We start from the raw sequence: 26250 nt of genomic DNA, 5'->3' as shown, positions 1-26250 counted from the left end.
CAAAATTTAAGTTTTTGAAATTTAAAGGTTTTTTAATTAATTGAACTATTTATAGTTTTACTACAAAATGTTTACAATATTATTAAAAAAAACTAAAACATGTATATTTTGAAATAAATTTAAATTGTTAAAAATAGTTTTGTGCATTTAAAAAAGTATTATTTATTTATTTATTGTTTTTTAATTTTTAAACAAAAATGCTAAGTAGCACCATTGCATTATTTGCTATAACTGCTGATCCCATCATGTCCCCACTCTGAAATTTTTAGGATAAATCAACTAAAACATATTAAAAAACATATTTTTTTCAAAATTTTTAAAAGACACTAACTTAAAAAAAATTTTAATTTAAAATTTAAAAAATTAAAACAAAAAATTAAAATGCAAGAAAAATATACAAGTTGCATGTCAAATTAAAGCTCATGCAATTCTCTTTAAAATGAGCTATTAACTAACTGTATTAACCCCATACAACTAAAATTGTAGCATTTTTAAGCGCAACAGATGAGTAAAAAAACATGTTTTTTTACAGAAATAAAAGATTAATAACTCATTAACCAAAAGAGATTAATTTTTTAAAAAATTAGATCTGAATTTAGAATGTCACACAAACAGTATAATCCCTGAACTTTATGAAAATTTGAGATGGTAAATTTGAAAATAATTTTTTTTTTTTTGGTTCATTTGACATGGAATGACCCTAATAGTTGCAGTAACAGAACAAAATTTTAATGTCTCAAAAAATTCTGCATAAAATATCATAACCACATTCATTCAACAGGGGTCAGGTCAGAGGATATTTGAGTCCGTTAACGGACCCTTCACAAAATTCCGATCAACCAAAACGGACCTTTCACCAAATCCCATATCAACCAAAACGGGCCCTTCACAAAATTCTGATAAACAAGAACGGATCTTTCACAAATTGTTTATTGAAAGAGCAAATCTAAAAGCACACTAGTGCATATTAAACTGATAATTTTTGGAACATTTTTTAAAGTCAAATTAGAGGGATCAGCTTATACAAAATCTGCTAATTTTGCAAAGAAAAAAAAATCAGCACTCTTGTGAAGCTCCTGCAAGCGATAAATAGTTGCTACTGCCAAATAAATATAATGCTTGTTGTTTGTTTCTTGGAAAAAAATTAACAGCGGAAAATAAGTTTGGTTTTAAATAATTTTGTTAGTTTGTTTTATCACAGCTAATTAGCAGCGGTGTTGTTGTAAACTTTTCTGAAAAGGCGTTGGTAAGCACTTTTCTCCCTGCTCATGATTTAATAAACAATAATAATAATTTATATCAGCGAAATGAACTTAGAACTGCAAAGAGAGAGTAAATATGAATGGTGGGGAAAAAATATGATCGCTTCAGAGAGGGTTACCAACTTCAAAATTATCGCCATTTAGCGTCTGGCGTTAAACCTTTATAATGACTCTGATTAGGCGGTGCGGTGCAATGTTTAATTGTTATTTTGGGAGAAAATTATATGGGTTTGATTTTTCGATGCTAAGAAGGATGATTAACTTTAAATAAACTCTTTTACTTGCCTTTTTTTTCCTTTAGATGTCTACATTTTGAAAAATGCAGTCTTTCAACATATGACATGAGAATCATATTCTGTTCTTTTTTCAAGATAACTTCGCTTTATTAAGATGCAAATAAATGAAAAGTCTCTTTATTTTTGTTAGAACTCTCATATCAAGTTTTTAAAGCGAAATTCCATTTTCTTTCATGAGTCAAAAATTAAAATGCTGAATCAATGGTTTATTTATTTTTTTTTTGCTTCAACTGTGTCCACAGATATTAATGATATGTTTATCATAGGACTCTAAAATGCAATTTTAAAATAATGTTATCAAAAATATTTCTTTCACAAGCCATTTTTATACTTTTGATACCTTTACTTTGAGAATTGCGATCTCTTTGCATCCGCTATGGGAATTCGATTTTTTTAATTTTTGGTGTTTAGAACACTTTGTCAAGAGGTAAACAAATAAAATCTTTTTATTTTTGTTAAAATTAATGAGCAAGAGAATGCTCAAGACTAATAACTTATAAATGCAATAACCCAATTAACTGTATGACTAGAAATGCATGATTAAAAATAGTTGAAGACAACTTAAAAATAAAAACCAAATTTATTTGGTCATTTAGTAAAGTTAGTTAAAAATTAAAAACATTTGAAATAACGCGAACTAGAGCTGAGCTATATCAATCTATTATATATCTATTAAAAAGAACCCGCATCGTTGCATAAAAGCAAACGAACACTCAAGTCAACCTGCCAGAGAGAAAACACCGAAGAAGTCTCCTTTCTACTCGAAACATTTCCTTTTATCGTAAGTGAACTCATTTGCATGCGGACGCCAAATCACCTGATACACGCCAGCATAGCACCTGGCCAATGAGCATCAGGCACGTGCCGATCTGTTACGATGCATCACCGATTACGTGAAGGTCGTGACGTCATAGATCGGCGACTGCACGTGCGAGATACGTCATCAGGCGTCCGCATTAGAAGAAAGAAAAACATCGTTGAAAATTTCTCAATGATTAGGCAAGTGACTGATATTATGGTGGGATAAGTGGTGAGATGAATTCGTTAATTATTTCATATAAGGGGCGCTAGGCCAACAATGCCCCCCCCCTCTCACCATCTTATGAACATTATTTTCTTATACATTTAAAGATAATTCATTTCCTAACAAATCTCAATACCAGCTCTAGTTTTACAAAAAGATTTTGAATATAAACATGATTAGTAGATTAGTTAAATACAACAACAAGCAAATTCTTTTATAACAAAATATCACTCAATCCGATTCCAGTCCGTTCAAACTGTTCCATTTTCCAAGTCAGTAACAAGTTCGAAAAAAAAATCAGTCCAATGTCATATAAACACATTCAATCTGCAAAAATTGAAAAACCTTGGCGAGTATACAAATACTTGGTATAAACACATTTGAACAGTACAAATATAAACTGTAAAACGCAAAAAATATATATATATAACTTTAACCCGTTCCCAATAGTTAAAAATAGTTTACTTTTCCCACATTACTACATTTTCAAAAAATTAAATTACTAAAAATATCACAAAAACAATTACATTACAAAAACATTTTCATTGAACTTTATTAGTTCAGATCGAGACAAAGGCTTAGTAAATACATCAGACATGTTATTTTTACTTCTAACAAATTCAACATCAAATATATCTTTATAAATTAAATCGCGTATATAAAAAAGCTTTACATCAATATGTTTTGTCCTATAATTTTCGATCGGTGATCTCACAAAATCTATTGTAGCTTGATTATCAACTTTTAATACAGATTTAATTTTGTGTTCCTTGTTAATTACCCCCTTATTAACACATTCATCAATGATTCTATCAAACCAAAGAAGTTCTTTGCCGGCCTCTGTCATTGCAATAAACTCTGATTCCATCGTTGATAAACTAATGCACTTTTGTTTAAATGTTCGCCATGAAATCGGCGATTTGTTAATGAAAACAATCTGACCTCCGAGTGAAGTTCTATCGTCTCTGTTAGAGGCGAAATCTGCATCAGAATATGTTACAACTTGAATTTCATTGCATTGTAATTTAAGTTTGTAATTTATAGTTTTAGAAACATAGCCTAATAATTTTAATAAACCATCCCAATGCTTTATACCGGGGTTATTTTGGAATTGGCTAAAAATGTTTGTAGCGTAACTAATGTCTGGTCTTGTTCTGTTTGCTAGAAACGAAAGACAACCTAACAAATTCCTGTACGGTATTTTTGACATATCTTGTACATCTTGCTCGTTATTTGGACAATCTAGTTTAGTGTATATAATACCTTTACTTATCGGCAATGAGGAGATAGGGATATTGAATTTCTCAAAACGTTCATAAATTTCTTCAATATAGCCAATTTGACTTAATGAAAAACAATTCAAATCCTCCTCAAATTCCACGCCTAGTAATTTTTTAGTTTTACCTAAAATTTTTAGATCAAAGTATTTTTGTAACAAATCTAAAACAGTTTGTATATCATTTTGACTCTTTCCAAATAAAACAATGTCATCTACATACAAAAGTAAAATTACAGAAGATTTATAAATATAGACACAGTTACACCATTCAAATTTACAAAAACCTATTGAAATCAATTTTTTTTCTATTTCGTAAAACCACAATCGTCCACTTTGGTGGAGTCCGTAAATTGCTTTATTTAGTTTACAATATAAATTTTCCATCCCCTTTTCTACAAAACCAGGTGGTTGTTTCATATAAATTGGTTCTGAAATAGGTGCATAAAGGTAAGCATTTTTCACATCACATTGGATGTTTACCCAGTTTAATTTTACCACCAAAAGAGAAAAGAAAAATCTTATAATGCTGAAATTTACAACTGGCGAGTACGTAAGATCATAACTCTCATATTTCAATTGAGAACTCCCTAAAGCTACTAGGCGACTTTTGTATCTCAAAATTTCCCCATTTTCATTTCTTTTGACTGTAAAAACCCAGCGAGAACCAATTGGAGTAGAATCAGGCGGTAATTCGACAAGATTCCACACTTTGCGATCTTGCATCACTTTTAATTCTTCCCGCATTGAACTTATCCAATTGTCTTTTTCCCGCGATTTAAGGGCTTGTTTGTAAGTGTTAGGAATAATGATTTGATGTCCTAGTCATGCTTGAGAAAATTCATTAATTACGTTGCTGTTTACAGAGTTATCAATCTCTCCTTCAGTAGTATTTTTACCTTTAAAGCAATATATCTGGCTGATAAACAATATTATTTTTTCTGCAATATTTCTTTACATCATAAATTGATCTCAATCGTTTGTTGGTTCCTTTTTCAAAATAATAGATATCGTTACGAGACCCATCGGGTCTTGGTACGACTTTTCTTTCCCATTTTGCTAATTTTAAACATTTATCACTTTCATCATCTGATGATTCAGTTTCCCCCCGATCTGATTCTTCTGTTTCTGAATGAACTGGTGGTAGTTCGGGAATTTTTAAGATTTCCTCATCAGGAATTTCATCTTCATCTGATTTTGGTACATTTAACCATTCTATGGTGCCCATCACGACTCCACTGCGTTTAGACTCAAATTCGTCTTTGAAAAATTTTCCCTCATTAAATCTGACATTTATGGTCTCTATAATTTTATCATTTTCTGGAATCCAGATTCGATACCCTTTTGTCCGAAATGCATACCCAATTAAAATCCCTTTTTGGGCTTTAAGATCAAGCTTTTGCCGACGTTGCTTCGGCACACTAACGTAGGCTACGCATCCAAATGGTTTCAAATGTCTGATTGAGGGTGATTTTCCCCCATATAGCTCAAAAGGAGTTAGTTTTTGATCTCTATGACGTACGCGGTTCCACGTGTACGTGAAATACAACATGGCTTCAGGCCAAAAGTTTTTACCTATACCACTCTCTTCTAAAATTACCCTAGTACCATCTGCCACAGTTCTGTTAAATACTTCAGCCGCCCCGTTTTGCTCAGGGGTATAACTATTAGTGAATTCATGTTTTATTCCTTCATTTTGACAAAATTTACTTAAAATTGTATTTGAAAATTCCCCTCCATTGTCAGTTCTTATTGCTTTCAGCTTTGTTCCCAGAAATCTCTCTGCCCTTTTAATATGATTAATGAGAATTTCTGCTGCCTGATTTTTATTTTTCAATGGGTACAATGACGTTCTACGGGAATAATCGTCAACAACTGAAAGAAAGTATCGTTCACCTCTTCTACCTTCAATACTCGATGGCCCCCAAATGTCACTATAAATTAATTCTAAAGGTTTCTTTGATCTAATTTCGTCCATTGGTTTGAAAGATACGCGTCTGAACTTTCCTAATTTACAATCTTTACAATTTACTTTATCATTTTTAAAAACTGGTAGACCCCTAGTACATTTATATTCAGCAGTTTTCTTTATATTATCGACATTTACATGAGCAAATCTTTTGTGCCATAATTCTAAGCTTTCAGTACTACTAGCTTCATAATTAACATTTTTATGTACATTTTTTGAAATTACCTTTGGGTTAACAAAATAAATGCCATTAGATAGTTTAGCTTTAAAAATTATTTCGCCATTATCTGATACAGTTACCAAACCTTTTCCCCCTTTAAAACATGCTCCCGCTTGGTCAAATCTGGGACCAGACAGTAAATTTCTTCGCAAATGCGGCGAATACATCACATTTACTAAATTAATGGTCTTAGGACCGAACTTTAACTTTATCTCTCCAACCCCCTCAATTGGAAAAACATGATTTTGGACTGCTACGGCCATCTTTCGATCATTTACAGGTTCATATTTATGGAAAAAGTTCTTATTATTTGCAAAGTGATGGCTGGCCGCCGAATCAAATGCCCATGATGAAGGATTACAGTCTATCTCGTTAAAGTTCGCTTCCGAAATAAAAAATGTTTTGGAAGGGTACTCACACTTTTTCGGCGATGAGGAGCTGCCTCTTCTGGTATACTGGTTCCTGTTTCTTCCTCTTGACCTCCTCTGGCCATAACTTGACTTCTTGGAGCTTGTGGATGGACTTCCTCCACGGTTCCTCTCTGGAAAACTACAATCTTTGCGGATGTGGCCTGTACGTCCGCAATTATAACACGATCTTTTTTCTTTTGGAGCAACGTAGTTGGCGCTAATATTATCCTCGTCCTTCAGCTTTAATCTGCTCTCTTCAGAAATTAAGTCCTGTACTATCGCATCAAAAGAAAAATCCTCGGGTTTCTTTCTCAAAATTGATTGGCAAATGCTGTCATATTCCGATGGAAGATATCTCAAAACTTGAAAATTTAAGTATGACTCCGAAAAATTCTTGTCGATTCCCTTTATCCTCTCATAAATTCGACGAATTCTTGATGCGAAGAGATTAATGGATTCGCCTTGCTCAATTCGACAGTTTGTTAACTCAGTAAAAGTTCTCATATGCACACACCTGTTATCAGGATAAAAGTGTGCTTTTAGACATTCCCACGATTTTTCTGGCGACTCACAATGCTCTATTATTCTTTTGAATTCGCTGTCTACAAACAAATATATTAAAGATAATGCCGCTCGTTCTCTGGCCAAAAACTCACGAACGTCTCTCTCAGTAAATCCTGAATCTTTAGAGACTACTGGCACTGTTTCCTTACCAGTTACAATGTCCCAGGCGTTTTTCTCCATCAGGACAAATTTCATATCTGCTGCCCATGACACATAATTTGTGCCATTTAATTTCTCAATAGTTATCTGGGGATTCGCCATTATTTCAACAGAAAGTCGGAAGACAATATCAATGAGCACTAATAATCTAATTATCATCAGTATGCTCTTGTCAAAAAAAAATCTTCTATATGGCCCCCCCCCCCCCATCGAAAATTATCACAGACGTCAAAAACATCATTTCCATCTCCAGTCCTACTGAAAATATAGGCTTTCGAAAACAGAGTCCAGGTTGCCCATAACCTTTTAATGAGCAAGAGAATGCTCAAGACTAATAACTTATAAATGCAATAACCCAATTAACTGTATGACTAGAAATGCATGATTAAAAATAGTTGAAGACAACTTAAAAATAAAAACCAAATTTATTTGGTCATTTAGTAAAGTTAGTTAAAAATTAAAAACATTTGAAATAACGCGAACTAGAGCTGAGCTATATCAATCTATTATATATCTATTAAAAAGAACCCGCATCGTTGCATAAAAGCAAACGAACACTCAAGTCAACCTGCCAGAGAGAAAACACCGAAGAAGTCTCCTTTCTACTCGAAACATTTCCTTTTATCGTAAGTGAACTCATTTGCATGCGGACGCCAAATCACCTGATACACGCCAGCATAGCACCTGGCCAATGAGCATCAGGCACGTGCCGATCTGTTACGATGCATCACCGATTACGTGAAGGTCGTGACGTCATAGATCGGCGACTGCACGTGCGAGATACGTCATCAGGCGTCCGCATTAGAAGAAAGAAAAACATCGTTGAAAATTTCTCAATGATTAGGCAAGTGACTGATATTATGGTGGGATAAGTGGTGAGATGAATTCGTTAATTATTTCATATAAGGGGCGCTAGGCCAACAAAAATTGCGGAATTTATAAGTTTTAAATGAAATTCTGTGCTTTTTAAGAGTGTCTTGGGTCAAAAATTTAAATGCTGAACCCTTGTCTGAATTTTATTTATTTTTTGTTACAATTATTTTAAATACAGTACAGATATAGTACGTAGAATGGTAGATAAATATTACTGCTTGAGAGAGCGATGCCGCCCCTCCCCCTCGCCAAATACTAGAAAAACAACCCAGAATGATATTCTCAACATAGAAGAGGAAAACACTCGAACTTTAACCCATTAACGCCTAAATTATTTCTGCCGAATATATTTTAACTAATCTAATAAATTTGACTTATTAGTGACTCTTCAGAGTCTATAACCTGAAATTAAAACATATTTTAAATTTATTTTAAAATTACAGCCTGTCCTCATTTGAGGATGCTGGGCGTTCAGGGATATAAAATCTTCTTTGTAGAAGAAGTAAATGAACTTTGTTTTAACATGTAAAAATGTGCGATTTGCATCTTATTTTAAGTTTTTTAAAACAATTTCTTAAAATTATATTTAAATAGCTATACAACATGCACTCTAAATAAAAATTATAAATTGCAAAATTAATTCAAACTGTTAAAATGTTCAAGTAACAATATGAAAATAATGACTATTGACTACAAATAAGTGAAAAATGCTTTCATTTGTATTTACTTTTATGAATATCTATCTATCTATATATATATATATATATATTTATATATATATACACACGTAAATATGTTTTAATACAATAAGAGTACTTAGAGAATATAAGTATAAAAAAATTTTTAAAATGAAATATAAAGAAGTGAAAATTTTAAATTAGGTAATAAAAAATCCAATATTTGCTGCATTTAGAATGGAATTTTAGGAAACAAAGTATACATAAAGTAACATTACACTTATTACAAAATGTGCGTGGTTTTGAATTACATTCATCCATCCGACATTGCCTTTGTTTATCCCTTTTTGAGATATTGTGTCCTATAGGATCATATCTTATATCCTCAAAAACTGCAATTACTTTTAGATAGAGCATAGTCCGGAATATTTTTTATTTCAGCAGCATACCTAAAGGTTTCCCTTAGAATGAGGTCATAAACTTCTGGAGTAAAAATTTTTTCAAATGTTTCTAACACACTTAGTTGCCTTATGTCTGTGTCGTCCCCTAAAAATTCATTTGCTTTTATTTTTTCTTTCAATTTTGTGTACTGTGGTTGACTTTTTATCCAATTAACTTTTTTCTTCTTTTCTTTGCATTTTTTTTTTTTTTTTGGTTGGTGGAGGCATACCATAGTTCTCTTCTACATCACTGTCGTCTTTATCAGCAATTTGAATCTCCACAGTACTAGTGATATCAGATATTTCCGGTAAATTTGTGCCTTCATCATCAATATCCTCTTCATCTGTGAGCTCATCAACTTCAGGGGGAATTGAAATTATGTCTGCTTCAATTTGTTCTGAGAACAAATATTCGTGAGCTTCTTCAATGGTAAGAAATTTACGAGGCATACTATTTTACAATATTCGCGAGTAACTTATTCTAACTTTATTAAAACTTATTTTTGATGTCTAAGGTGTTTTAAATCTAAACAGAATGCAAATATGAGCTTAAAGCCTCCAATCAAAGAAGAATAATTAGCGTCGGAAAAATTCTTCTGATTTTGCCTTCAACGCCCAGCGTCTTCAATTGAGGACAGCAATATGTGATGTAATATATAAAACAAAAAATGAGTGGGAAAAGATTTAATTATATTTTATATGATCAACACAACTCTAAAGGAAGGCAACTATAAATAATATTAAAACTTACCTTGATAATTTTCGGTGTAAAAATTCAAAAAGAACAGGCACATGTAGCATTAGAAAAATCGAAAAATGACGATTCAAATAACAACACTAAAAAAAAACCGCAAAAATGTGGAACTGGAATAGAATATCTATAGTGCTGTTATCTACTCTCAGAAAAATGACAAACGAGGACAGTGGGCGTTAATGGGTTAAGTTTAAATAATGCAGTTTGTGCCCACTCTAAATTCTAAAATTTCGTTTTAACAAAAAAAAAAAAAAAAAAATCCACAAAATTATTTGATTTTTTACAAAATTAATTCACTTTTCACAAAATTATTTGGTTTTTCACAAAAAACGGACTTTATGAAAAATCCTGGACAGACCCCTGTTCAAGCTTTCCATAAAATACACTATTAAATTGAAAATTGTGTAAATTTTCAGTGCTTAGTTTTTGCGTTGATTTTCTATCAATTAAAGATGCTTTAAAAAGTTTTGAAAAACAGTACTGATAATGGTAAATGAAAAATGCATAGATCAAGATGACAACTAATTTCCTGCTTTTTTTATTGTGTTTTTATCTCTTTTATTATCAAACTCAACATCTTATCCAGATATTACAACTTCTTTGACACTTTGTAAGTTGTAGAGCAATGCAAACTTTGTTATGATATCAATCTCTTTTCAGCATCTTGGTATATTTATTGACAAGTAGAAAACATTCCTTTGCTCCCCCTCTGATTTTATCAGAAAAACTAGAGAGAAGTTGTAGAAACATACACTAAATACTCAATTACTGGAAGTTCACCCTAGTTTGAAACTAAAACTTACCTTGGTGGAGAAGAAGTTTTCTTTTTCACTGGGGAAGGAGTTTTGATTGGAGCTGCTTTTGATGATGGAGAGTCAGGAGGAGAAACTTTGTCAGATGTCAGAGGTGGTGTTGCTTGTTTCTCACTTTTGAACTCAACATTATCAACAGCAGGAATAACAGTAGTTTGAATCATATCTTGGATCGTAGATGTCGCTGGACTTAAAGGACGAGCACTAGGTGAAACATCAGGCAAAGTGGGAGGCCATTCAGTTGAATTTTTTCTGCTATCTTTCTCATCAGGCGAGTTTTCTTTCTTAGATTCTTCTTTCTTCTTAAACAAATTCATTGTTCCTGCTGCTGGTACTAATATCTACAATACAGCATAAAATAAATCTGACAAATAACATACAGTAAATATAAATTATGTTTGAAAAATCGCAATGAACAAATTACTCTGAGTTGTAAAGTCATCAAAATTTTTGAATTAGGGCCAGCTCCTAACAGCTGGAAAGGTTCTTCAATTTGCATCCCTTTCTCTCTCAGGAGACGGCAAAGGTGTATTCTTGTCATGCCTATTGGCTTGCCAGATTTTGTATCAGTCACCTTCAAAATAAAAAAGTTTAAATGTGAGTAAACTTTCATATCACATTCAACAATATTTCCTACCAATTCAATATAGGTAAGAGAAAGTCATTGAAATAACGTTACAATTTAACTGAATACAGATCTACTACTACAATAATAATGAACAACTAATATAAGCAGATATCAAACTGCTTGTTATGGCATCAGGGACAGCAGTTTCAATCTTATTAGAGATCAAAAGTTGGACTGATAATTTCTAATAAAAGTGAAACAGCAATCTTTGGACACCATAACCAGTTGTTTGGTATTTGCTTGTAGTTATGCCTTGCTCTAGCTAACAGATTGTAACTCACAGCTTGCTAATATAACAACACATCACAGCAAAAAAAAAAAAAAAAAAAACATTTCAAAATGCTTCTGACTAAATTCTTGCTGATTCTTATGTAAAACAAATCTTGATTTCAAATATAACCATCATTTTCCTCCGTCATTTCCTATGTTTTGGAAATTGAGCCCCAACTTCTTTCAGTTCAATGTCCCAAATGAAGTAACATCACTCTTACTATTCTGTATACCCATTAAACAAAGCAAAATTTTTGTTTATTTTCACTATATGATATAATGGTTAACTTAAGTTTTTCTTCCGTGGAAACCAAATAAGCAAGATTGTACAATAAAGCTAACATACAATAGCTGACAAAAATGCAAGAAAACGAAAAATTTGCAGTTACTACCCTTTACCTGCTCATGGCAGTATTGAATCAGCATTTTTGAAAATGGAATTAAGTGCATTTGTTTGCAAAATCTAAGCTATTTCCTTCCATGTCAGCAAGTTGAAGGTACAAGGTTGCAATAGCCGGCCACAAAACCAAAACTACTACTCGCCTTCACTAGTTACTATTGTTATTCTTATTGGCAAGAAAAATGCATTGGGTTTCTGATGATGCCCGGAGAAAAAAACAAAAACGGACTATTTTACTTATTTTTGGTGATATTTGATGATAAATATGGGCCTGCTAGCCTATTTGGCGACTTTTCGAGTAATTTGGCAGGTCTGAGTAAGTTCGAAATTTGAAAAGTTCAGACGACGAAACTTTAAGATAAAGATTTTTTATTTTTATGATTCCATTTTTTTTTTTACATTTTCAATTTCATTTTTTTTTCTTAATACATATGTCATATTTTTTACATTTTAGTCACTTTTAGGATGAAACAGTAGCAATTTTTTACATAATAGTCGTTTTTGTCTTAATTTAAGTTAAAATAGCCATCATAGTTGTCAACTGTTTAAAATAGTCACAATAGTCGCTTTTTTAGTCGGCAATGGCAGCCCTGTGTTTCAAATGAATTTTTAAATATACTGGGGGTAATATCCCCAAGACTCATAATTTGCTACAAATGTTCATGCTTTTGAACTTCTCACCTGTCAAGCTCTGCAGAAGAATGTTGATGATTCATCTAACTTTTCCTTCCCCATCAAATCAAAGAAAATGGCTTTGAAGCAGACAAAAACTGAAAAAATTGGGAGGCACCATTTTCAAAACCTGGGGGGGGGGGGGTAATAAGGAAAATGCTGGCCGTATTTGGATTCAGGGGGCCATTTCACGCAAAAGTCACAAGAATGGTGTCAGAAATATTTTGAAGGAGTTTTTTGCCATCCCCCCCCCCCCCCCACAGTGTAAGTCGAACAATAAAACAGCTGGACAAGAATAACCTTTTACAAGTTTTAAGAAAAGAGTACACATTTTTGCTAAATAAAGGAAACATTGAAAATGAAAAGCTTCCTCGAAAACAAACATTTACTATGGAGAAAAAAATAAATGTTTTGTTTCCTTACACAAGGATATTGTTTCAAAAAAATTATCTGCTCTAATTTTTATCTAGATTTTTTAAAATTACAGTCGTCCCTCACTACTTCGCGCTTCAACTTTCGCAACGGCTTCACTACATCGCGGTTTTTCGTTTTTTTTTTTTTTCAAATGTAGTAATTGGCCTTTTTTATGCACTCGTATAAACTTTTTCCTACAAATGAATAACAAAGTATGTCTTTCAAGTAAGATAAGCTCTTCTGAGGGGCTGTAGTTGTACTAGTTGAGGGAGTGGAGGTATAAAATCGGCAAAGAAAGTGTAGCGAATCACTATTTCAATTTAACCGTCAAACACTATAACTGGAAAGTATAAATCACTAGAGGATAAATAAATCTGTAAATGGTGTTCAACAGTGTACTAGCTTTTTAAGTTGTATGCGCAATACCTTTAATGAGGATAAATGTAGAAGAACAGGGGCACATACGGTCACTAACTGGCAATTAATTCTTCATCGAACAAGTTAAGCTATTTTCCTAGATTAATAGTAGTGTGTAAAAAATGCATGTGTGTATGTAGTTTTATTTCCCAATAATAACTATGTGATATCTATTACTTCTAATATATCTCATTTTCTCATATTTTGTGTAATATATAAAGTAATGTAAATGTAATGGTGGCTAAAAGTGCTGTTTCATGTCAAGAGGGCTCAAACTATGTTAAAAACCTATTTAAATTGTCCTAAGTTTATGCATTCTAGTTAGGAAAATATTTGGTTTATAAATACAGAATCTTACTTCGCGGAAATTCAATTATCGTGGGAAAGTTGGGAATGAATTAACTGTGATAAACAAGGGTTGACTGTATTGGCTGAAAGTTGGAAAGAGTAGGACACTTTCTCTTCCACTCAATATTGGCAAGACAAAATAAAGATTTTTTAAAGTTATTATTTTTTTTTTATTTCTTGTTTTTTATGGAGATGTATCAAAAGTCCCAAACTTTCAACTCTTTTGTAATTTGATTTGCTTCTAACATATTACATTCTATAAAATTCACAGCTTTTACTCTGCAAACAAATAAGCAGCAGTATTACATGCATGTGCAATGTATTATACAACTTCCATCTGATGCGTTTTTTTTTTTTTTTTTTTACAAATATTTGTCCACAATTTCATTAAGTAATAAGCTTAAAGTATGAATTAAAAACTCTACTTTTCAAGTTCATTAAGAAATGAAACTTCAATTGTTCATCGTTTAAAAACTTATTTTATAGTTAAAAATAATAAATAAATAAACACATTTACCTCAACTGTCAGATCTTGTATTTCAGGATTATGAAGAAGAAAGCGAAATGTTTCCTCCCATATAGGATCATTAGTATGTGGACGGATGGCACTAGAATCTTTAAAACCAGTAACAGAAAAATGAACTTGTGCACTTGGCTCTTCAGCTCCTCGATTTACATTCTAAACAAATATTCCATATTCATAGTGTTTATGGAACACAACATATTTTATAATTTATGTAAAAGATAAATTTGTACTCACTGGCAAATGTTTCGCACTATCCAGAAATACAAGTAACACAGCAGAATACATAGTTGATCTGGAATTTATATTGCGTATATCTAATAATTGCTGCAAAAAGAAAAAAGAAAAATTATGAGCAAGTAGCTATGAATATAACGAGAAAAATGTTTTTAATAATACCACTTACTTGAGGTAAATCATCAGCACTTTCACTTAAAGTCAACCATGTTGACTGTATGTTGATAGATCCAGATTTGGTATCTTCAAGCTGTAACCACTAGGAGGGGAAGAAAATGGTGGAGCCTTCATTATAAAAAAAGATACAAGTTTTTCCTGAGCACCATTTTATAGACATATGTGAAATAAATTTAATGTGCTAGAAAAAAAAGACCATAGAAAAATTTCTCATTTTAAAATAAAATTGACATGCCTTTTCATCATCCAGTGATAAACCATAAATTTATAAAATAATCAGAGATGAACTGATGAGGTTAGTTCCAACAATATGAAAGCATTTCATAAAGCAATTTAGTGAAACTAAAAGGTAAACAATCTTAAACTTTACAAACTTTAATTTTTGTAAGCTTTAATTCCAACTATAAGGGGCATTCAAATGAAACCCGGTCACTAGAGTAAAGTAAAGGAAACAACAGTACAATAGACCTGTGGTCTCAGTGCTAACTCCTTTCAAGCACCCCCTTTTTCACTTCAATGGTAACAATTTTACTAACTCAAAAATATTTGCCAAAATTGTTGGCACATTTATTCCTTTGCAACATTAGTTGGTCGATTCCATCTTTGAAGAAGCGAGCAGGCTGCAGTTGGATCCAGTCCAGGACCCTGTCACACACTTTGTTGTCCGTTGTGAACCGATATCAGCGAATATGGCTTGTTTCAGAGGTCCAAAAACATCTTACCTCTGCCTCATGAAAGTTACAAGGTAAAAGGTCTGGACTGTACTGTAGTACATGTTCCAGCGTTTCCCACCAAAACTGCTGTAATGCCGTCTTCACCACTTTGGCTGTGTGTAGGCACCTTTGGACAACATACCTGACCATTTTGACTAAGGTTCTGTAAAGTGTCTTGATATCACTGGGCATTGATGGTGATTCCTCTATCCAAGAACTTGACAAGCAGTGAGCCCTCGAGGTCAAAAACAAGGACAGGTTCCATAGTGGATGATAACTTGTGGAACCATCACCTCTTGGGTGTGAAACCACACTGTTGCTGTGCAACATCAAAGGTTGCGTATGTATCAGTCTCTCTAACAAGAGATGGTGCATCCATGCAAGCAGTTACAGGACATTCTCTAACGTCTAATGTGAAGTTAGACAAACTGACTGGGTTTCATTTGAATGAACCTCATAATATCATAAAAGTCCTACTAAAGAGTGAAAAATGCTTTATAAAACATGATTGAAAAGGATTCCTTCTAGCTTTTAGGAAAATATGAAGGGGGGAAAATGAAGATGTATACATAACATAGTTAATAGGTTTTTTTTTTTTTTTTTTTTTTTTTTTGTCACACTTCAAGAATTTCAACTTTTGGTTTACTTAATTGTATGGTTGGAATTAGTTCAATCTCAACTATTTTAATAAAAAAAATTACCGAAATCATTGATGGCAAATGACTTTTTATCTGTACATAAAAATTAGTCATCATGCCCTTGATATTTAATACCTCACATCTTTTATCAAAGAAAATCAAAGATTTCTGATTTTCAAATTTAAGTGCTGTTTTAACTTTGTAATACAGTCAACCCTCGTTTATCGCGGTTAATTCATTCCAGACTTGACCGCGATATCTGAATTTCCGAGAAGTAGGATTCTGTATATATTTTTCTAATTAGAGCGCATAAAACTTACTTACGGCGATTAAAATAGGTTTTTATCATAGTTAGAGACCCCTAGACATGAAACAGCACCCTTAGCCACCATTACGTTTCTATTACTTAATATATATTGCACAAAATATGAGAAAATTAGATATGTTAGAAATAATAGATATCACATTGTTAATTATTGGGAAATAAACTACACAAACATGCAGTTCTTATACACTACTACTAATCTATGAAAAACCTCAACTTGTTCGATGAAGAATCAATTGCCCGTTAGTGACCGTAGGTACCCCGTCTTCCTCTACATTTACGTGTACAACTTAAAAAGCTAGTACATTGTTGAACACCATTTACAGATGTATTTATCCCCTCGTAATAATACAGTGATTTATAGTTTCCAGTTGCTGCTTAACGGTTAAAATGGGATTCCCTACACTTTCTTCGGCGATTTTATACCTCCACTCCCTCAACCAGTACAACTAGCCCCTCAGACCTTACTTAAAAGCTTAGCTTACTTAAAAGACATATACTTTGTTATTCTTTTGTAGAAAAAAGTTTAGACGAGCGCATAAAAAAGGCTATTTACTATATTGAAAAAAAATAAAAAATAAAAAACTGCAATGTAGTGAAGCTGCGAAAGTTGAGGCGCGAAGTAGCGAGGGATGACTGCACTCAACACAATTTTCAATATACTTTACAGTGGCAGCAAAAAAAAAAATCCTTAAAGAGACGTCAAACTTGTTTGACTTTTAACAGAAAAATTTTTTTTTACATAGGTCATATAAATGACAAATTTCACTAACTTTCCATGCAAAATTCAATCATACCTGTATGTAGGGTAACAACAAGAAATTTCAAAAAAAAAGAACACTACTATTCATCACTCAAAAACCTAAATTTCATTAAATGAGCATCATTTCTTCATTTTTCAAAAAATAATTCTTGAACTAAGCAAACACTAATACTTATTTATAAAAAAAAAAAAAAAAAAAAAAAAAAAAAACCTTTAGTTATGCTCACAAACATCTTCCTTGACAACTTTTCTTGACTATCATATCATTAAACGTACCGCTGTGAGCTCCCAACTATACACGTATGGGCTATCCATTTGGTGAATCATTCAATTCATGAACCTAAGTTCCTTCTTTTTAAAACATTTATATCTATTTGATGGACCTTATTTTTGTGATGCTAGGTGACTTCTCAAGCCTTTTTTAACAAACAAAAAATCCTCTAAATTCAACTACTTGCTATTAACATAATTAATATTTGGAATACATTTTTGATTTGCAAAGACAATTGTACAATGGAACAAGGATTCCAGAAAGCCGACATCAATAATTTGCCACAAATAGCAGAAGAAATGATTATGCAGTTCTTCATTGAAAAACAGCATTTTTCTTACGGGCAAAAGATGCAAAAGGTCAAAGGTGTCAGTTCAAAATTTTCCAGGGGGAGGTGGGGGGGCAAAGGGTTTGTGCTCAATTCATTTCATTGGGAAAAAACAACAAGATACATACAAAAATGCCTATTTTCACTATGTTTCTAAAATCCAGAGAGCCATCCGGATCACCCAAATAACGAACCTGCTCACAGATTTGATTTTTTGGTTTATTTTTAAAGTTACAATGCCTAGTAAGTGGTGAAAGAAAACTTAAATAAGTTAAAAAGAAGTGAATGAATTGTAGAAATAGTAAGTTTGGCTGCCAATTGATTGATAGACTACCACATGCATGCAATTTTAATCTTCACTTTCAAACAATGTTTTTTCTATTAATTCTTAAAATGTATTTAATTGATTAACTCCAAAATCCCTCGTAAGCAAATACAAAAAACTAAACACATTATTTTAATAACAAAAACGTGTATGTGAAACAAAAACTATTTTATAGAAAGCTTAACTTAGAATTGCTGAGATGGTGTTTAATGCAAAATGTAATATATGATGCTAATTGAAGCCAAATGATATAAAAATAAATACAATACTGCTTCACTTTGAAGAAGTTTTTGTCCAGATACATATTATGATATAAGTAAATATTTTGATTTTCTTTCAGAGTAACAGTCTCTCAGAGTATTTTTAAGCAAACAGAAAGTTTAATTTATTTTACTTTATTTATTTATTTATTTATTTATTTTATGATTCTAATTTACTTGAAGAACATTTGTTGACCATATGACTTGCTGCCTCAAAAAAAATATATATTTATCAAAAAGAAAATTAAATGAAAATTTTACTTTAAGCTAATTTTAAGGTGGTAATAGAATTTTTAAAATTAATTTTAGCATATTTTTCTGTTTCTAAAATTGATTCAAAATTCATAAATTTTTACGTTCAGTTAAATACTTATGAGAACGTTGTGATAGTCAGGGATGAGAGTGGCCTGACAGCAAAAAGGAGGAAATCCAAAAAAATTTCGTAAAAGGGATGATATCCAAAACTGCATAAAAAAGAACCTGGAAGCCATGATATTCAAAAATTCAACAAAAAAAGGCTAACTTATCAGAAGCCATTAATGCTATCTAGAGCTCTAAGAAGCAATCAGAAGCCAGCCAGCTATATGAAAATATCATGATATTTTCGAACCATGTGGGTGAGCCAGAGGCTGCATCACACCAATACTGTCAACTTTTCATATTTTTTTTAGAGAAAAATACATTTTTTTTTTCATTAAAAACATTTGAGTTTATAGTGTTAAACGAGTCAGAACATAAATTTTAAAATTAGGTCTGTTTGTAAAGTAAAAATTTACAACAGAGAGAAAAATCCAAATTTTTTTTTATTTGGTAGAACATACTTTTCATAGTAAGAATTGAAAATAAATAAATATATATGTATATAAACGATTGGCTATCTTTTTCCTTGCATTGGAACCCAAAATTTGTTTTTAAAAACTTCCTAATACGATTTTGGAATTAAAAGAACAACTTGCAGCTGATGAAATCTCAATACTTTTAACAGGCTGTAAAGCCTAAATCATTTGAGATTCACCATAGATATTCTTTACACTTTCTTAAATGCACAAAAAAAGTAACCATGCCAAGTTTCAATAAAATTCGAGACTGTGGGAACTAGTCATATTTTTTGATTGACTTTTGCATTTTCTCTAAAATAAATTAAAGAAATAAAAATATTATTGAAATGATGAATAAAATAAGCAGATATAAGGTAGCATCTAGTAAAAAACCACTCAACATTAAAAGTAATTGAAATACTTGCAGGATGCAAAAAGATTGAAACCTCAAATGAGGCAAGCAACTTTTGGCGCAGCACTTGTTTGACGTAGTTGGCATGATTCCAAAACATACGTTTTTGGCAGATATTGCGGAGGATGAAGATTTGCGAGGAAAAAATAAGAAATTGAGGACCGAAAATTTTAAAAAAATAATAATTTTTTTTCTGATTTTTGAGAAAAATAAGGTTTGAAAGAGGCAAGAAAAGAAGGAAAGGTTTTAAAAGCCAACAGAAAAAGACACAATTCTGGCAAAAGCTGGAAAAATCTCATTCTGGATAGTACTTCGAAAAATAAGTAACCTTAATAGGACATGAACTAAATTTTACATATAACTCAGGTGATTTTTGGAAAAATATCCTGTGCGTAACATTAAGTTATTCATTTTCTCTAGCTAACCAAAGCCTTCAAAAAATTATGCTGTTGGGGAATAATACATGTTTTAATATACTATCAAAGCATAACAGTTAATCTCATATTTAATTAACAGTTACTTGAATAAAATTATTAATCTTAATATTACGCACAAGACATTTATCGAGAATCGCCCACTCGATGTTTAAGTGAAAATAAGCAACGAAAAGTCATATATTTGTCACTGAAATAGAGATAGTTCTTCTTTTTAGTTTAGAGCAATAAAAGCTTTCAAAGACATGGGCACTTTTCACTCCTGAATATTATTCATAACTTCTACATTTGATGTATAAAATTAATTGCATTTCTGACCACTTTTCAATGCCAATAATATGTTTTCAAAACGTAATCAACAGCTTGTTCACAATATGTTTTATGTTTATGTGTCACCTTCTGCTCATCTAAAACAAATGTCTCAAGTGACCATTGATCACCTGCAGGTTTGTGATCCCTCAAAATTAATGGAAAGTGTCATTCCCTTTGTATTCTTCAATTTTGACCAGTGAATAAATACAGAAAATTGGGATTTATATTTGACTGACTTGTCTTCAACTAATTTAACTCCAAATGGTAAAGATAATTCAAGTCCTACAGAAAGTACAAGGACATTAAAGAAAGACGTGTACACAATTGAGTTTAAGCTGGGCCCTCCACCCATCACTTCACATTTCTTCCAGAGTCACGTGACTCCACGTTTCAGCAGAAAATGAAACATCTATTTTTACTCTAGGGTAACTTTTAAGTTTCACACAGACATTAGAAAAAAAAAATTCTGATGTTTTCAGGTAATTCTAAGTATTAAAACTGAAGAAAAAAAGGCTGTATTTATCCATTGATTAAGTATTTTTCTAGTCACTCGAAAAACAGTTAAGCTGCTTCTCGCAAAGATTTTTCTTCTTTCACTGTCTTTTAATCTCTTTAAAATCCTTTCATAAATTTAAAGTCAACTGATTTACAAGCACATGTACGTAACGCATTTTAACAAATACATTTCAAATGGTTTAAAATTGACTTACTGCACTGACTTCTCTTTTCTTAACTAATTTTGAAATATCCACAGAAACTCTGAAAAATAATGCACTACAATGCTTTAAAATATCATAAAACAGACTAATATTTATTCAATACAACTTTTCAAGATAAAACTTGTTAATATCAGGATTCTTGTATTAAATAAATATTGCTCTATCTGAAGAGCAAGATGACTCTGATTAACCTATTGTGTTTTCGAAGAAAAAATCACTTGTAGTTACATCTAAGATTTAGCTATTTTTGTTTTTGCATAATCCTTAACTGAAGGAGTCTGTATACTTGTGATATCATGTGTGTAGCATTCTACTGCCCAATTATTTCTATCTTTATCTAACAAAAGCCTTTACAACAGGGATGTACAAGAGGGTGGGCCGAAAAAAATCAAAATTCTGCTGAGATTGAGTGTGCAAAATTTGTCACTCCCTAACACTAATTACAGTGGGAAATTTTGTGACTCTGAGTAAATAACTTCTGATCTGGCAAGAGACTTGGATTTTTGAGATTTTTAGAAAAACATCAATTAAAGAGAAAATTAACAAGAAATTTTAAATTCGGCAGAACTTCAAGTTTTAGTGTGGGAATTTTGTAACTTCCTCACACCAAGTACTGTAAAATTTCAAACCTGAGAGTTAACTTCTGTTCTGGCAAGAGGTCTGAATTTAAAGAATTTTATTAAAAAAATCCTTAAATACAAGTGACACATTACAAAGTAGTATATACAGAATATGCTGCAATACTTCGAATTTTTAATCACATCAATGACATCAGACCACCAATTGAACCAGGTGCATCATTTAGAGGGTTTCGGAAGGAGGTGGTCAATGGCCCTCCTTAAACTAATGTTTTTACATAAAAGTGGAGGTGGTTTTGTGATTTTCTGGATTCATAGGTTGTGATTTTCTGGATTCAGATTATATTTCATTTAGTTCATTCCCTCCTCCCCCCCCCCTTAAAAAATTAAAAACAACGGAACAGTTTTGAACTGAAATAGGCTCTACTTTGTAGTACATATGGGGAAAATAATTAGGAAGTTTTTTTGGTTTAAATATTTGGTTTTGTCTGATGCATATTTCAAAATATTTTCAATTCACTGGATTAAAAGCTGGAATCATTCGCCAATTAGAACAAAATCTTAGCAGACTCCTGCAGCGGGCTATTAGCCTTTAACATTTTAATAAATTTCCATTGCGACATCCCTTTCAGTTTGTTGATGGTACAATGTTAGGCTCTAAATCTTACTCTGGTAAAGTTGTGAAAAGCCAAAAAACCTGTGCGCCTCTGAAAAGCGTTGCATAGTTAGTTTTGAGCAAGTATAATGCAAGTTGACCCGATGATGCTGAGTAAAGAGCAACAATATTTATTATTAATATCACATGCCGTAAAATAAAGGCGTATGATCTCCTTATCTTGCTAAGCGCAAACTGGGTGTGCTAAATATGTATCGCTGGCTGAAAACAGCTATTAGAATCTTAAGGTTTTACACTTCTATTTTAAACTACCAACTGAGTTTCAAATCTTGGTCAAATTTATTTTTAAATGTATATACTAAATCGTGGTTTACAATAAAAACCAACCAATAATATTAGAGATGGATCAAAGCATGCCTGGGAATTCATTCATGCATCAAGATACTTACCAAAAATGTATCAATGTAATTGATTCCATCAGTTCTCCGAAAAGGTACATTTTGCAGTTTTAATAACGCACAGTTAACAAGCTTTTTAAGTCATTTTACAAGTTTTTCCTTAATAAATAGAAATGTACATCCCAAATGCAGTTCTAATTTTCGCATATTTTCCAGAAAGTTTTTTTAATTGCATAAAAAATGTGATTTTTAATCAAACTTATTCTTACATGAATTAGATTATAGTTAAAGACCTTATAAATTTTGAATCTCTACCCACTTTAACAGTCACACAAAAAAAAGAATGTTTTTTTCTATTGAAATTCAGACCACTTGCCAGAGCAGAGGGAATTAACCTAGAGATAGGAAACTTTACATAATAATTTGAGTTAGAAATTTACAAAAGATAGGCCCGTTATTTCGAATTTTTTCAGGGGGAGGTGGAGATAAAATACGTGAACTCAATGAAATTTTATCGGAAAAGTACAAAACCATGCCCACTTATATGTAAAAACATTAGTTTTTCAAAGTAAGGGAGGGCATTTACCTCCTTCCACCTAAACATTCTAAATGTCTAGTCTGGTTCAAGGGGTAGTCTGAAATCATTGATCTGATTTGAAATTCAAAATATTGCAGCGTATTAGGTATGTACTACTTTGTAATGTGTCACTCATATTTTAGGATTTTTTTTTTTTTTTTTTTGAACTCTCAAAAATTTAGGCCTTTTGCCAGAGCAGAAATACTTAACTCACAGGCTTGAAACTTTACGCAGTGGTTTGTTAGGAAGCTAAAAAATTCCCACACTGAAGTTTAAAGTTCTGAGAATTTAAAATATTTTGTAAATTTTCATTTTATTTTATCTTTTTCAAAAAATCTCAAAATTCAAGTCTCTCGCCAGATCAGAAGACATTTACTCGGTCACGAAATTTTGCACAGTAATGAGTGCTAGGGAGTCAGCAATTTACAGGTGATTTAAAACATTCCAAATACAGTTAGCTCTCTGTTTAACGACGCTGTATTTAATGACTGCTTTTCATGGTCCCAGATGATCCACTATAGTGTTAAATGCATTCTATTTAAGGACGCTTTCTACTTAAGGACGATTTTTTGCGGTCCCTTGAAAGTCGTTAAACAGAGAGCCGACTGTAGTTTTAAACCACATAAGTGTTAGAAGTTTGTGATAGTTTATAAGCTAGACATTTACTATTTAATTTTGTATACAGTCTACACCCGCTACAACGGGATCCGACTTACACGAAATAGCTATAACAAGGTTTTTTCCCCAGTAAAGAATTTTAGATCTAACAAGAATTCCTCGCCGGCAACACAAAATTTTCCGAAGGGAATTGATGTGTGTAAGTATCGGCTTTGTTATTGGCTACTAAAAAATTTTTTCCGTGAATCGACCTTCATCCCATTTGCATCACTGAGAGCGGAAGTTCCCACATGGTACTAGTCGGAACATCGCTTATACAAATACTCCTAATTTTCCATTTATTTTTTTCATTCTAAATGTGAATGTTGATGAAATATAATGACACCTAAGAGCCCCGTTTCATCTAAAGTTGTGAAGATGAAAGAAAAAGAAAAAGTTTCTGACAAGAAAAGCTAAAGGTTACGTGCATGAACAACTACAAAATGCATTGAAGGTAGCACAACAATCAGGTATGGAGTGAATCTTCCATATGTGAAGAAAAGGAAATCCGTAAAAGTTCACCAAGTAGTATCTAAGGAAAATGCAAAAGTTATGAAAATGGACGCTGCTCTTGTACTGTAAATTTAAGAAACCAGGAAGAGGGGTGTTACCGTTGATAAAAACGTTATAAAAAAAAAATAGTGAAGCAACGTATTGTTTATTTAAAAATATGTAAGAATAACGGTTTGATCACTTAAGTTACCAATATCATTACTGGATCTACTACACATTTCAACTATAGCACATTTGTTTTTCTTACTACATACAGTATGTACCATACTGGTTTATTTTATATCTTTCTTTCCCATTGATCATTTTTTTTGTGCATCGTAGCAGTATTTTGGGTTGAATAAAACGTTTTTTTTTTTTTAAATACAAGTAAAAATTAAGTTTTTTATATAAGAATCAGTAATGTACAGTTGAGAAATGAATTTTAAAAGTTTTAGGCTGTGTTACAAGTGTTTAAAATAATTGGGTATATTTATAAAAGTTTTACACACACCCCGAGTCACAGCGTGAAATTTCGACTTACACGAGGGGTCTTGGAATCGGGATTCGACAGTACAAATAAAAATTAATTTCATCTTCATTCTTTATTTTTGAATACAACCTTTCAATTTAAGTATTTACTAGTTGCACTCCACGATCTACCTTGAAAATAAAAGTTGTGTCAAGTGACGCATTTTCAACAACCAGGCTTAAATAAAAGAAAAAAATAATGTAAAATTTCCCATCAATGTATAGAAAAGAGCAATTTTATGCCTCAAAATTTAAATTTAGACATCTTTAGCCTTTTTTTTTTCTCAATTCAAAAAAAGGTTATCATTTTTACTAATAGGTCTAACTATCCTGTTTCACAGATTTCCTGGTAAAAAAAAACCCTTAAGGGAGTCAACTTTCCATTTAAAGGGGGCAAAAATTACCCCGATGTGAATTCTTGAGCATCATAAGACCTGCAGGCAAAATTTGGCAAAGATCCGATGTAAACTGAATTGAATGAGGACCCCCCCCCCCCCCCCGGAGGACAAATTCCCCATGTGAGTTTCTGAGTACCAAAGAACCTCTGTACGCAATTTGGCAAAGATTGGACTTAAACTGTGGATTTTTATGAAAAATACCCTCCACCTGCTGCAGGCAACCACATACGCAATGCTATAATGTCACACATGACACTAATAAAATATTTTTTATTGCTATTGTACGAGCTTGGTAGAAAAATATATTTGGGGAATACTTACTTTGTATACTCAAGACACATGCACAAAAAATACTGTTCACTTTCCTTTTAAAACTTCATAGGAAATAACAAAATAATATGAGGTATAGCTTATTTTCAGATTTTTTAAGTCACACACCTAACGCTGCATTTAAAATTTTATTAAAAAACTTAGAATTATACTATGAAAAAAAAATTGTCACCTAAAAACTCTTACATATCTTCTGTTACTCCAATAAAAGTATTAAGAAATATTTAAAAAATATCAAATTGGTTTTTATTGCTGTTTGCACAGAAATCGTGTCAAAAAGTTACACACGTAATGCTGGAATGGCCCTACATAGTTTGGTATTTTGTTATCAAATGATTGAGAGAGAGAGAACCACCATACCATATAAAATTTCTAAAACTCTTTCACCTTCTAGTGTGGCACAGACAGAGGAATTTTTTCATTCTTTAATAAATATCACAATGGGACACATATTTCCAAAAATACGGCAAGTGTGTGTAAGTAGGAAGAAAACACAGTATTTGAGAGATTGTAAGAGACAAATACAATATGGGAGC

The 26250-nt window shown here is 32.0% G+C and overlaps 1 protein-coding gene across 1 annotated transcript in view; it reads right to left on the bottom strand.

Annotated features, from left to right (window-relative positions):
- Nucleotides 1–26250, bottom strand: part of LOC129231669 (extended synaptotagmin-2-like) — a 139196-nt gene that overhangs the window by 23390 nt on the left and 89556 nt on the right. The window contains exons 24-29 of the mRNA XM_054866032.1: nucleotides 15545–15891; nucleotides 14815–14904; nucleotides 14646–14735; nucleotides 14403–14564; nucleotides 11161–11310; nucleotides 10728–11077 (exon numbers count right to left, since the gene is read on the bottom strand). Coding sequence (XP_054722007.1) covers nucleotides 10728–11077; nucleotides 11161–11310; nucleotides 14403–14564; nucleotides 14646–14735; nucleotides 14815–14904; nucleotides 15545–15891 — 1189 coding nt within the window. The remainder of the gene's footprint in view (nucleotides 1–10727; nucleotides 11078–11160; nucleotides 11311–14402; nucleotides 14565–14645; nucleotides 14736–14814; nucleotides 14905–15544; nucleotides 15892–26250) is intronic.

Source organism: Uloborus diversus, chromosome 10 (assembly GCF_026930045.1).
Source record: "Uloborus diversus isolate 005 chromosome 10, Udiv.v.3.1, whole genome shotgun sequence".
NCBI lineage: Eukaryota > Metazoa > Arthropoda > Arachnida > Araneae > Uloboridae > Uloborus > Uloborus diversus.
The sequence above is the reverse complement of the archived record's forward strand: the minus strand, read 5'-3'. Positions and strand labels throughout refer to the sequence as shown.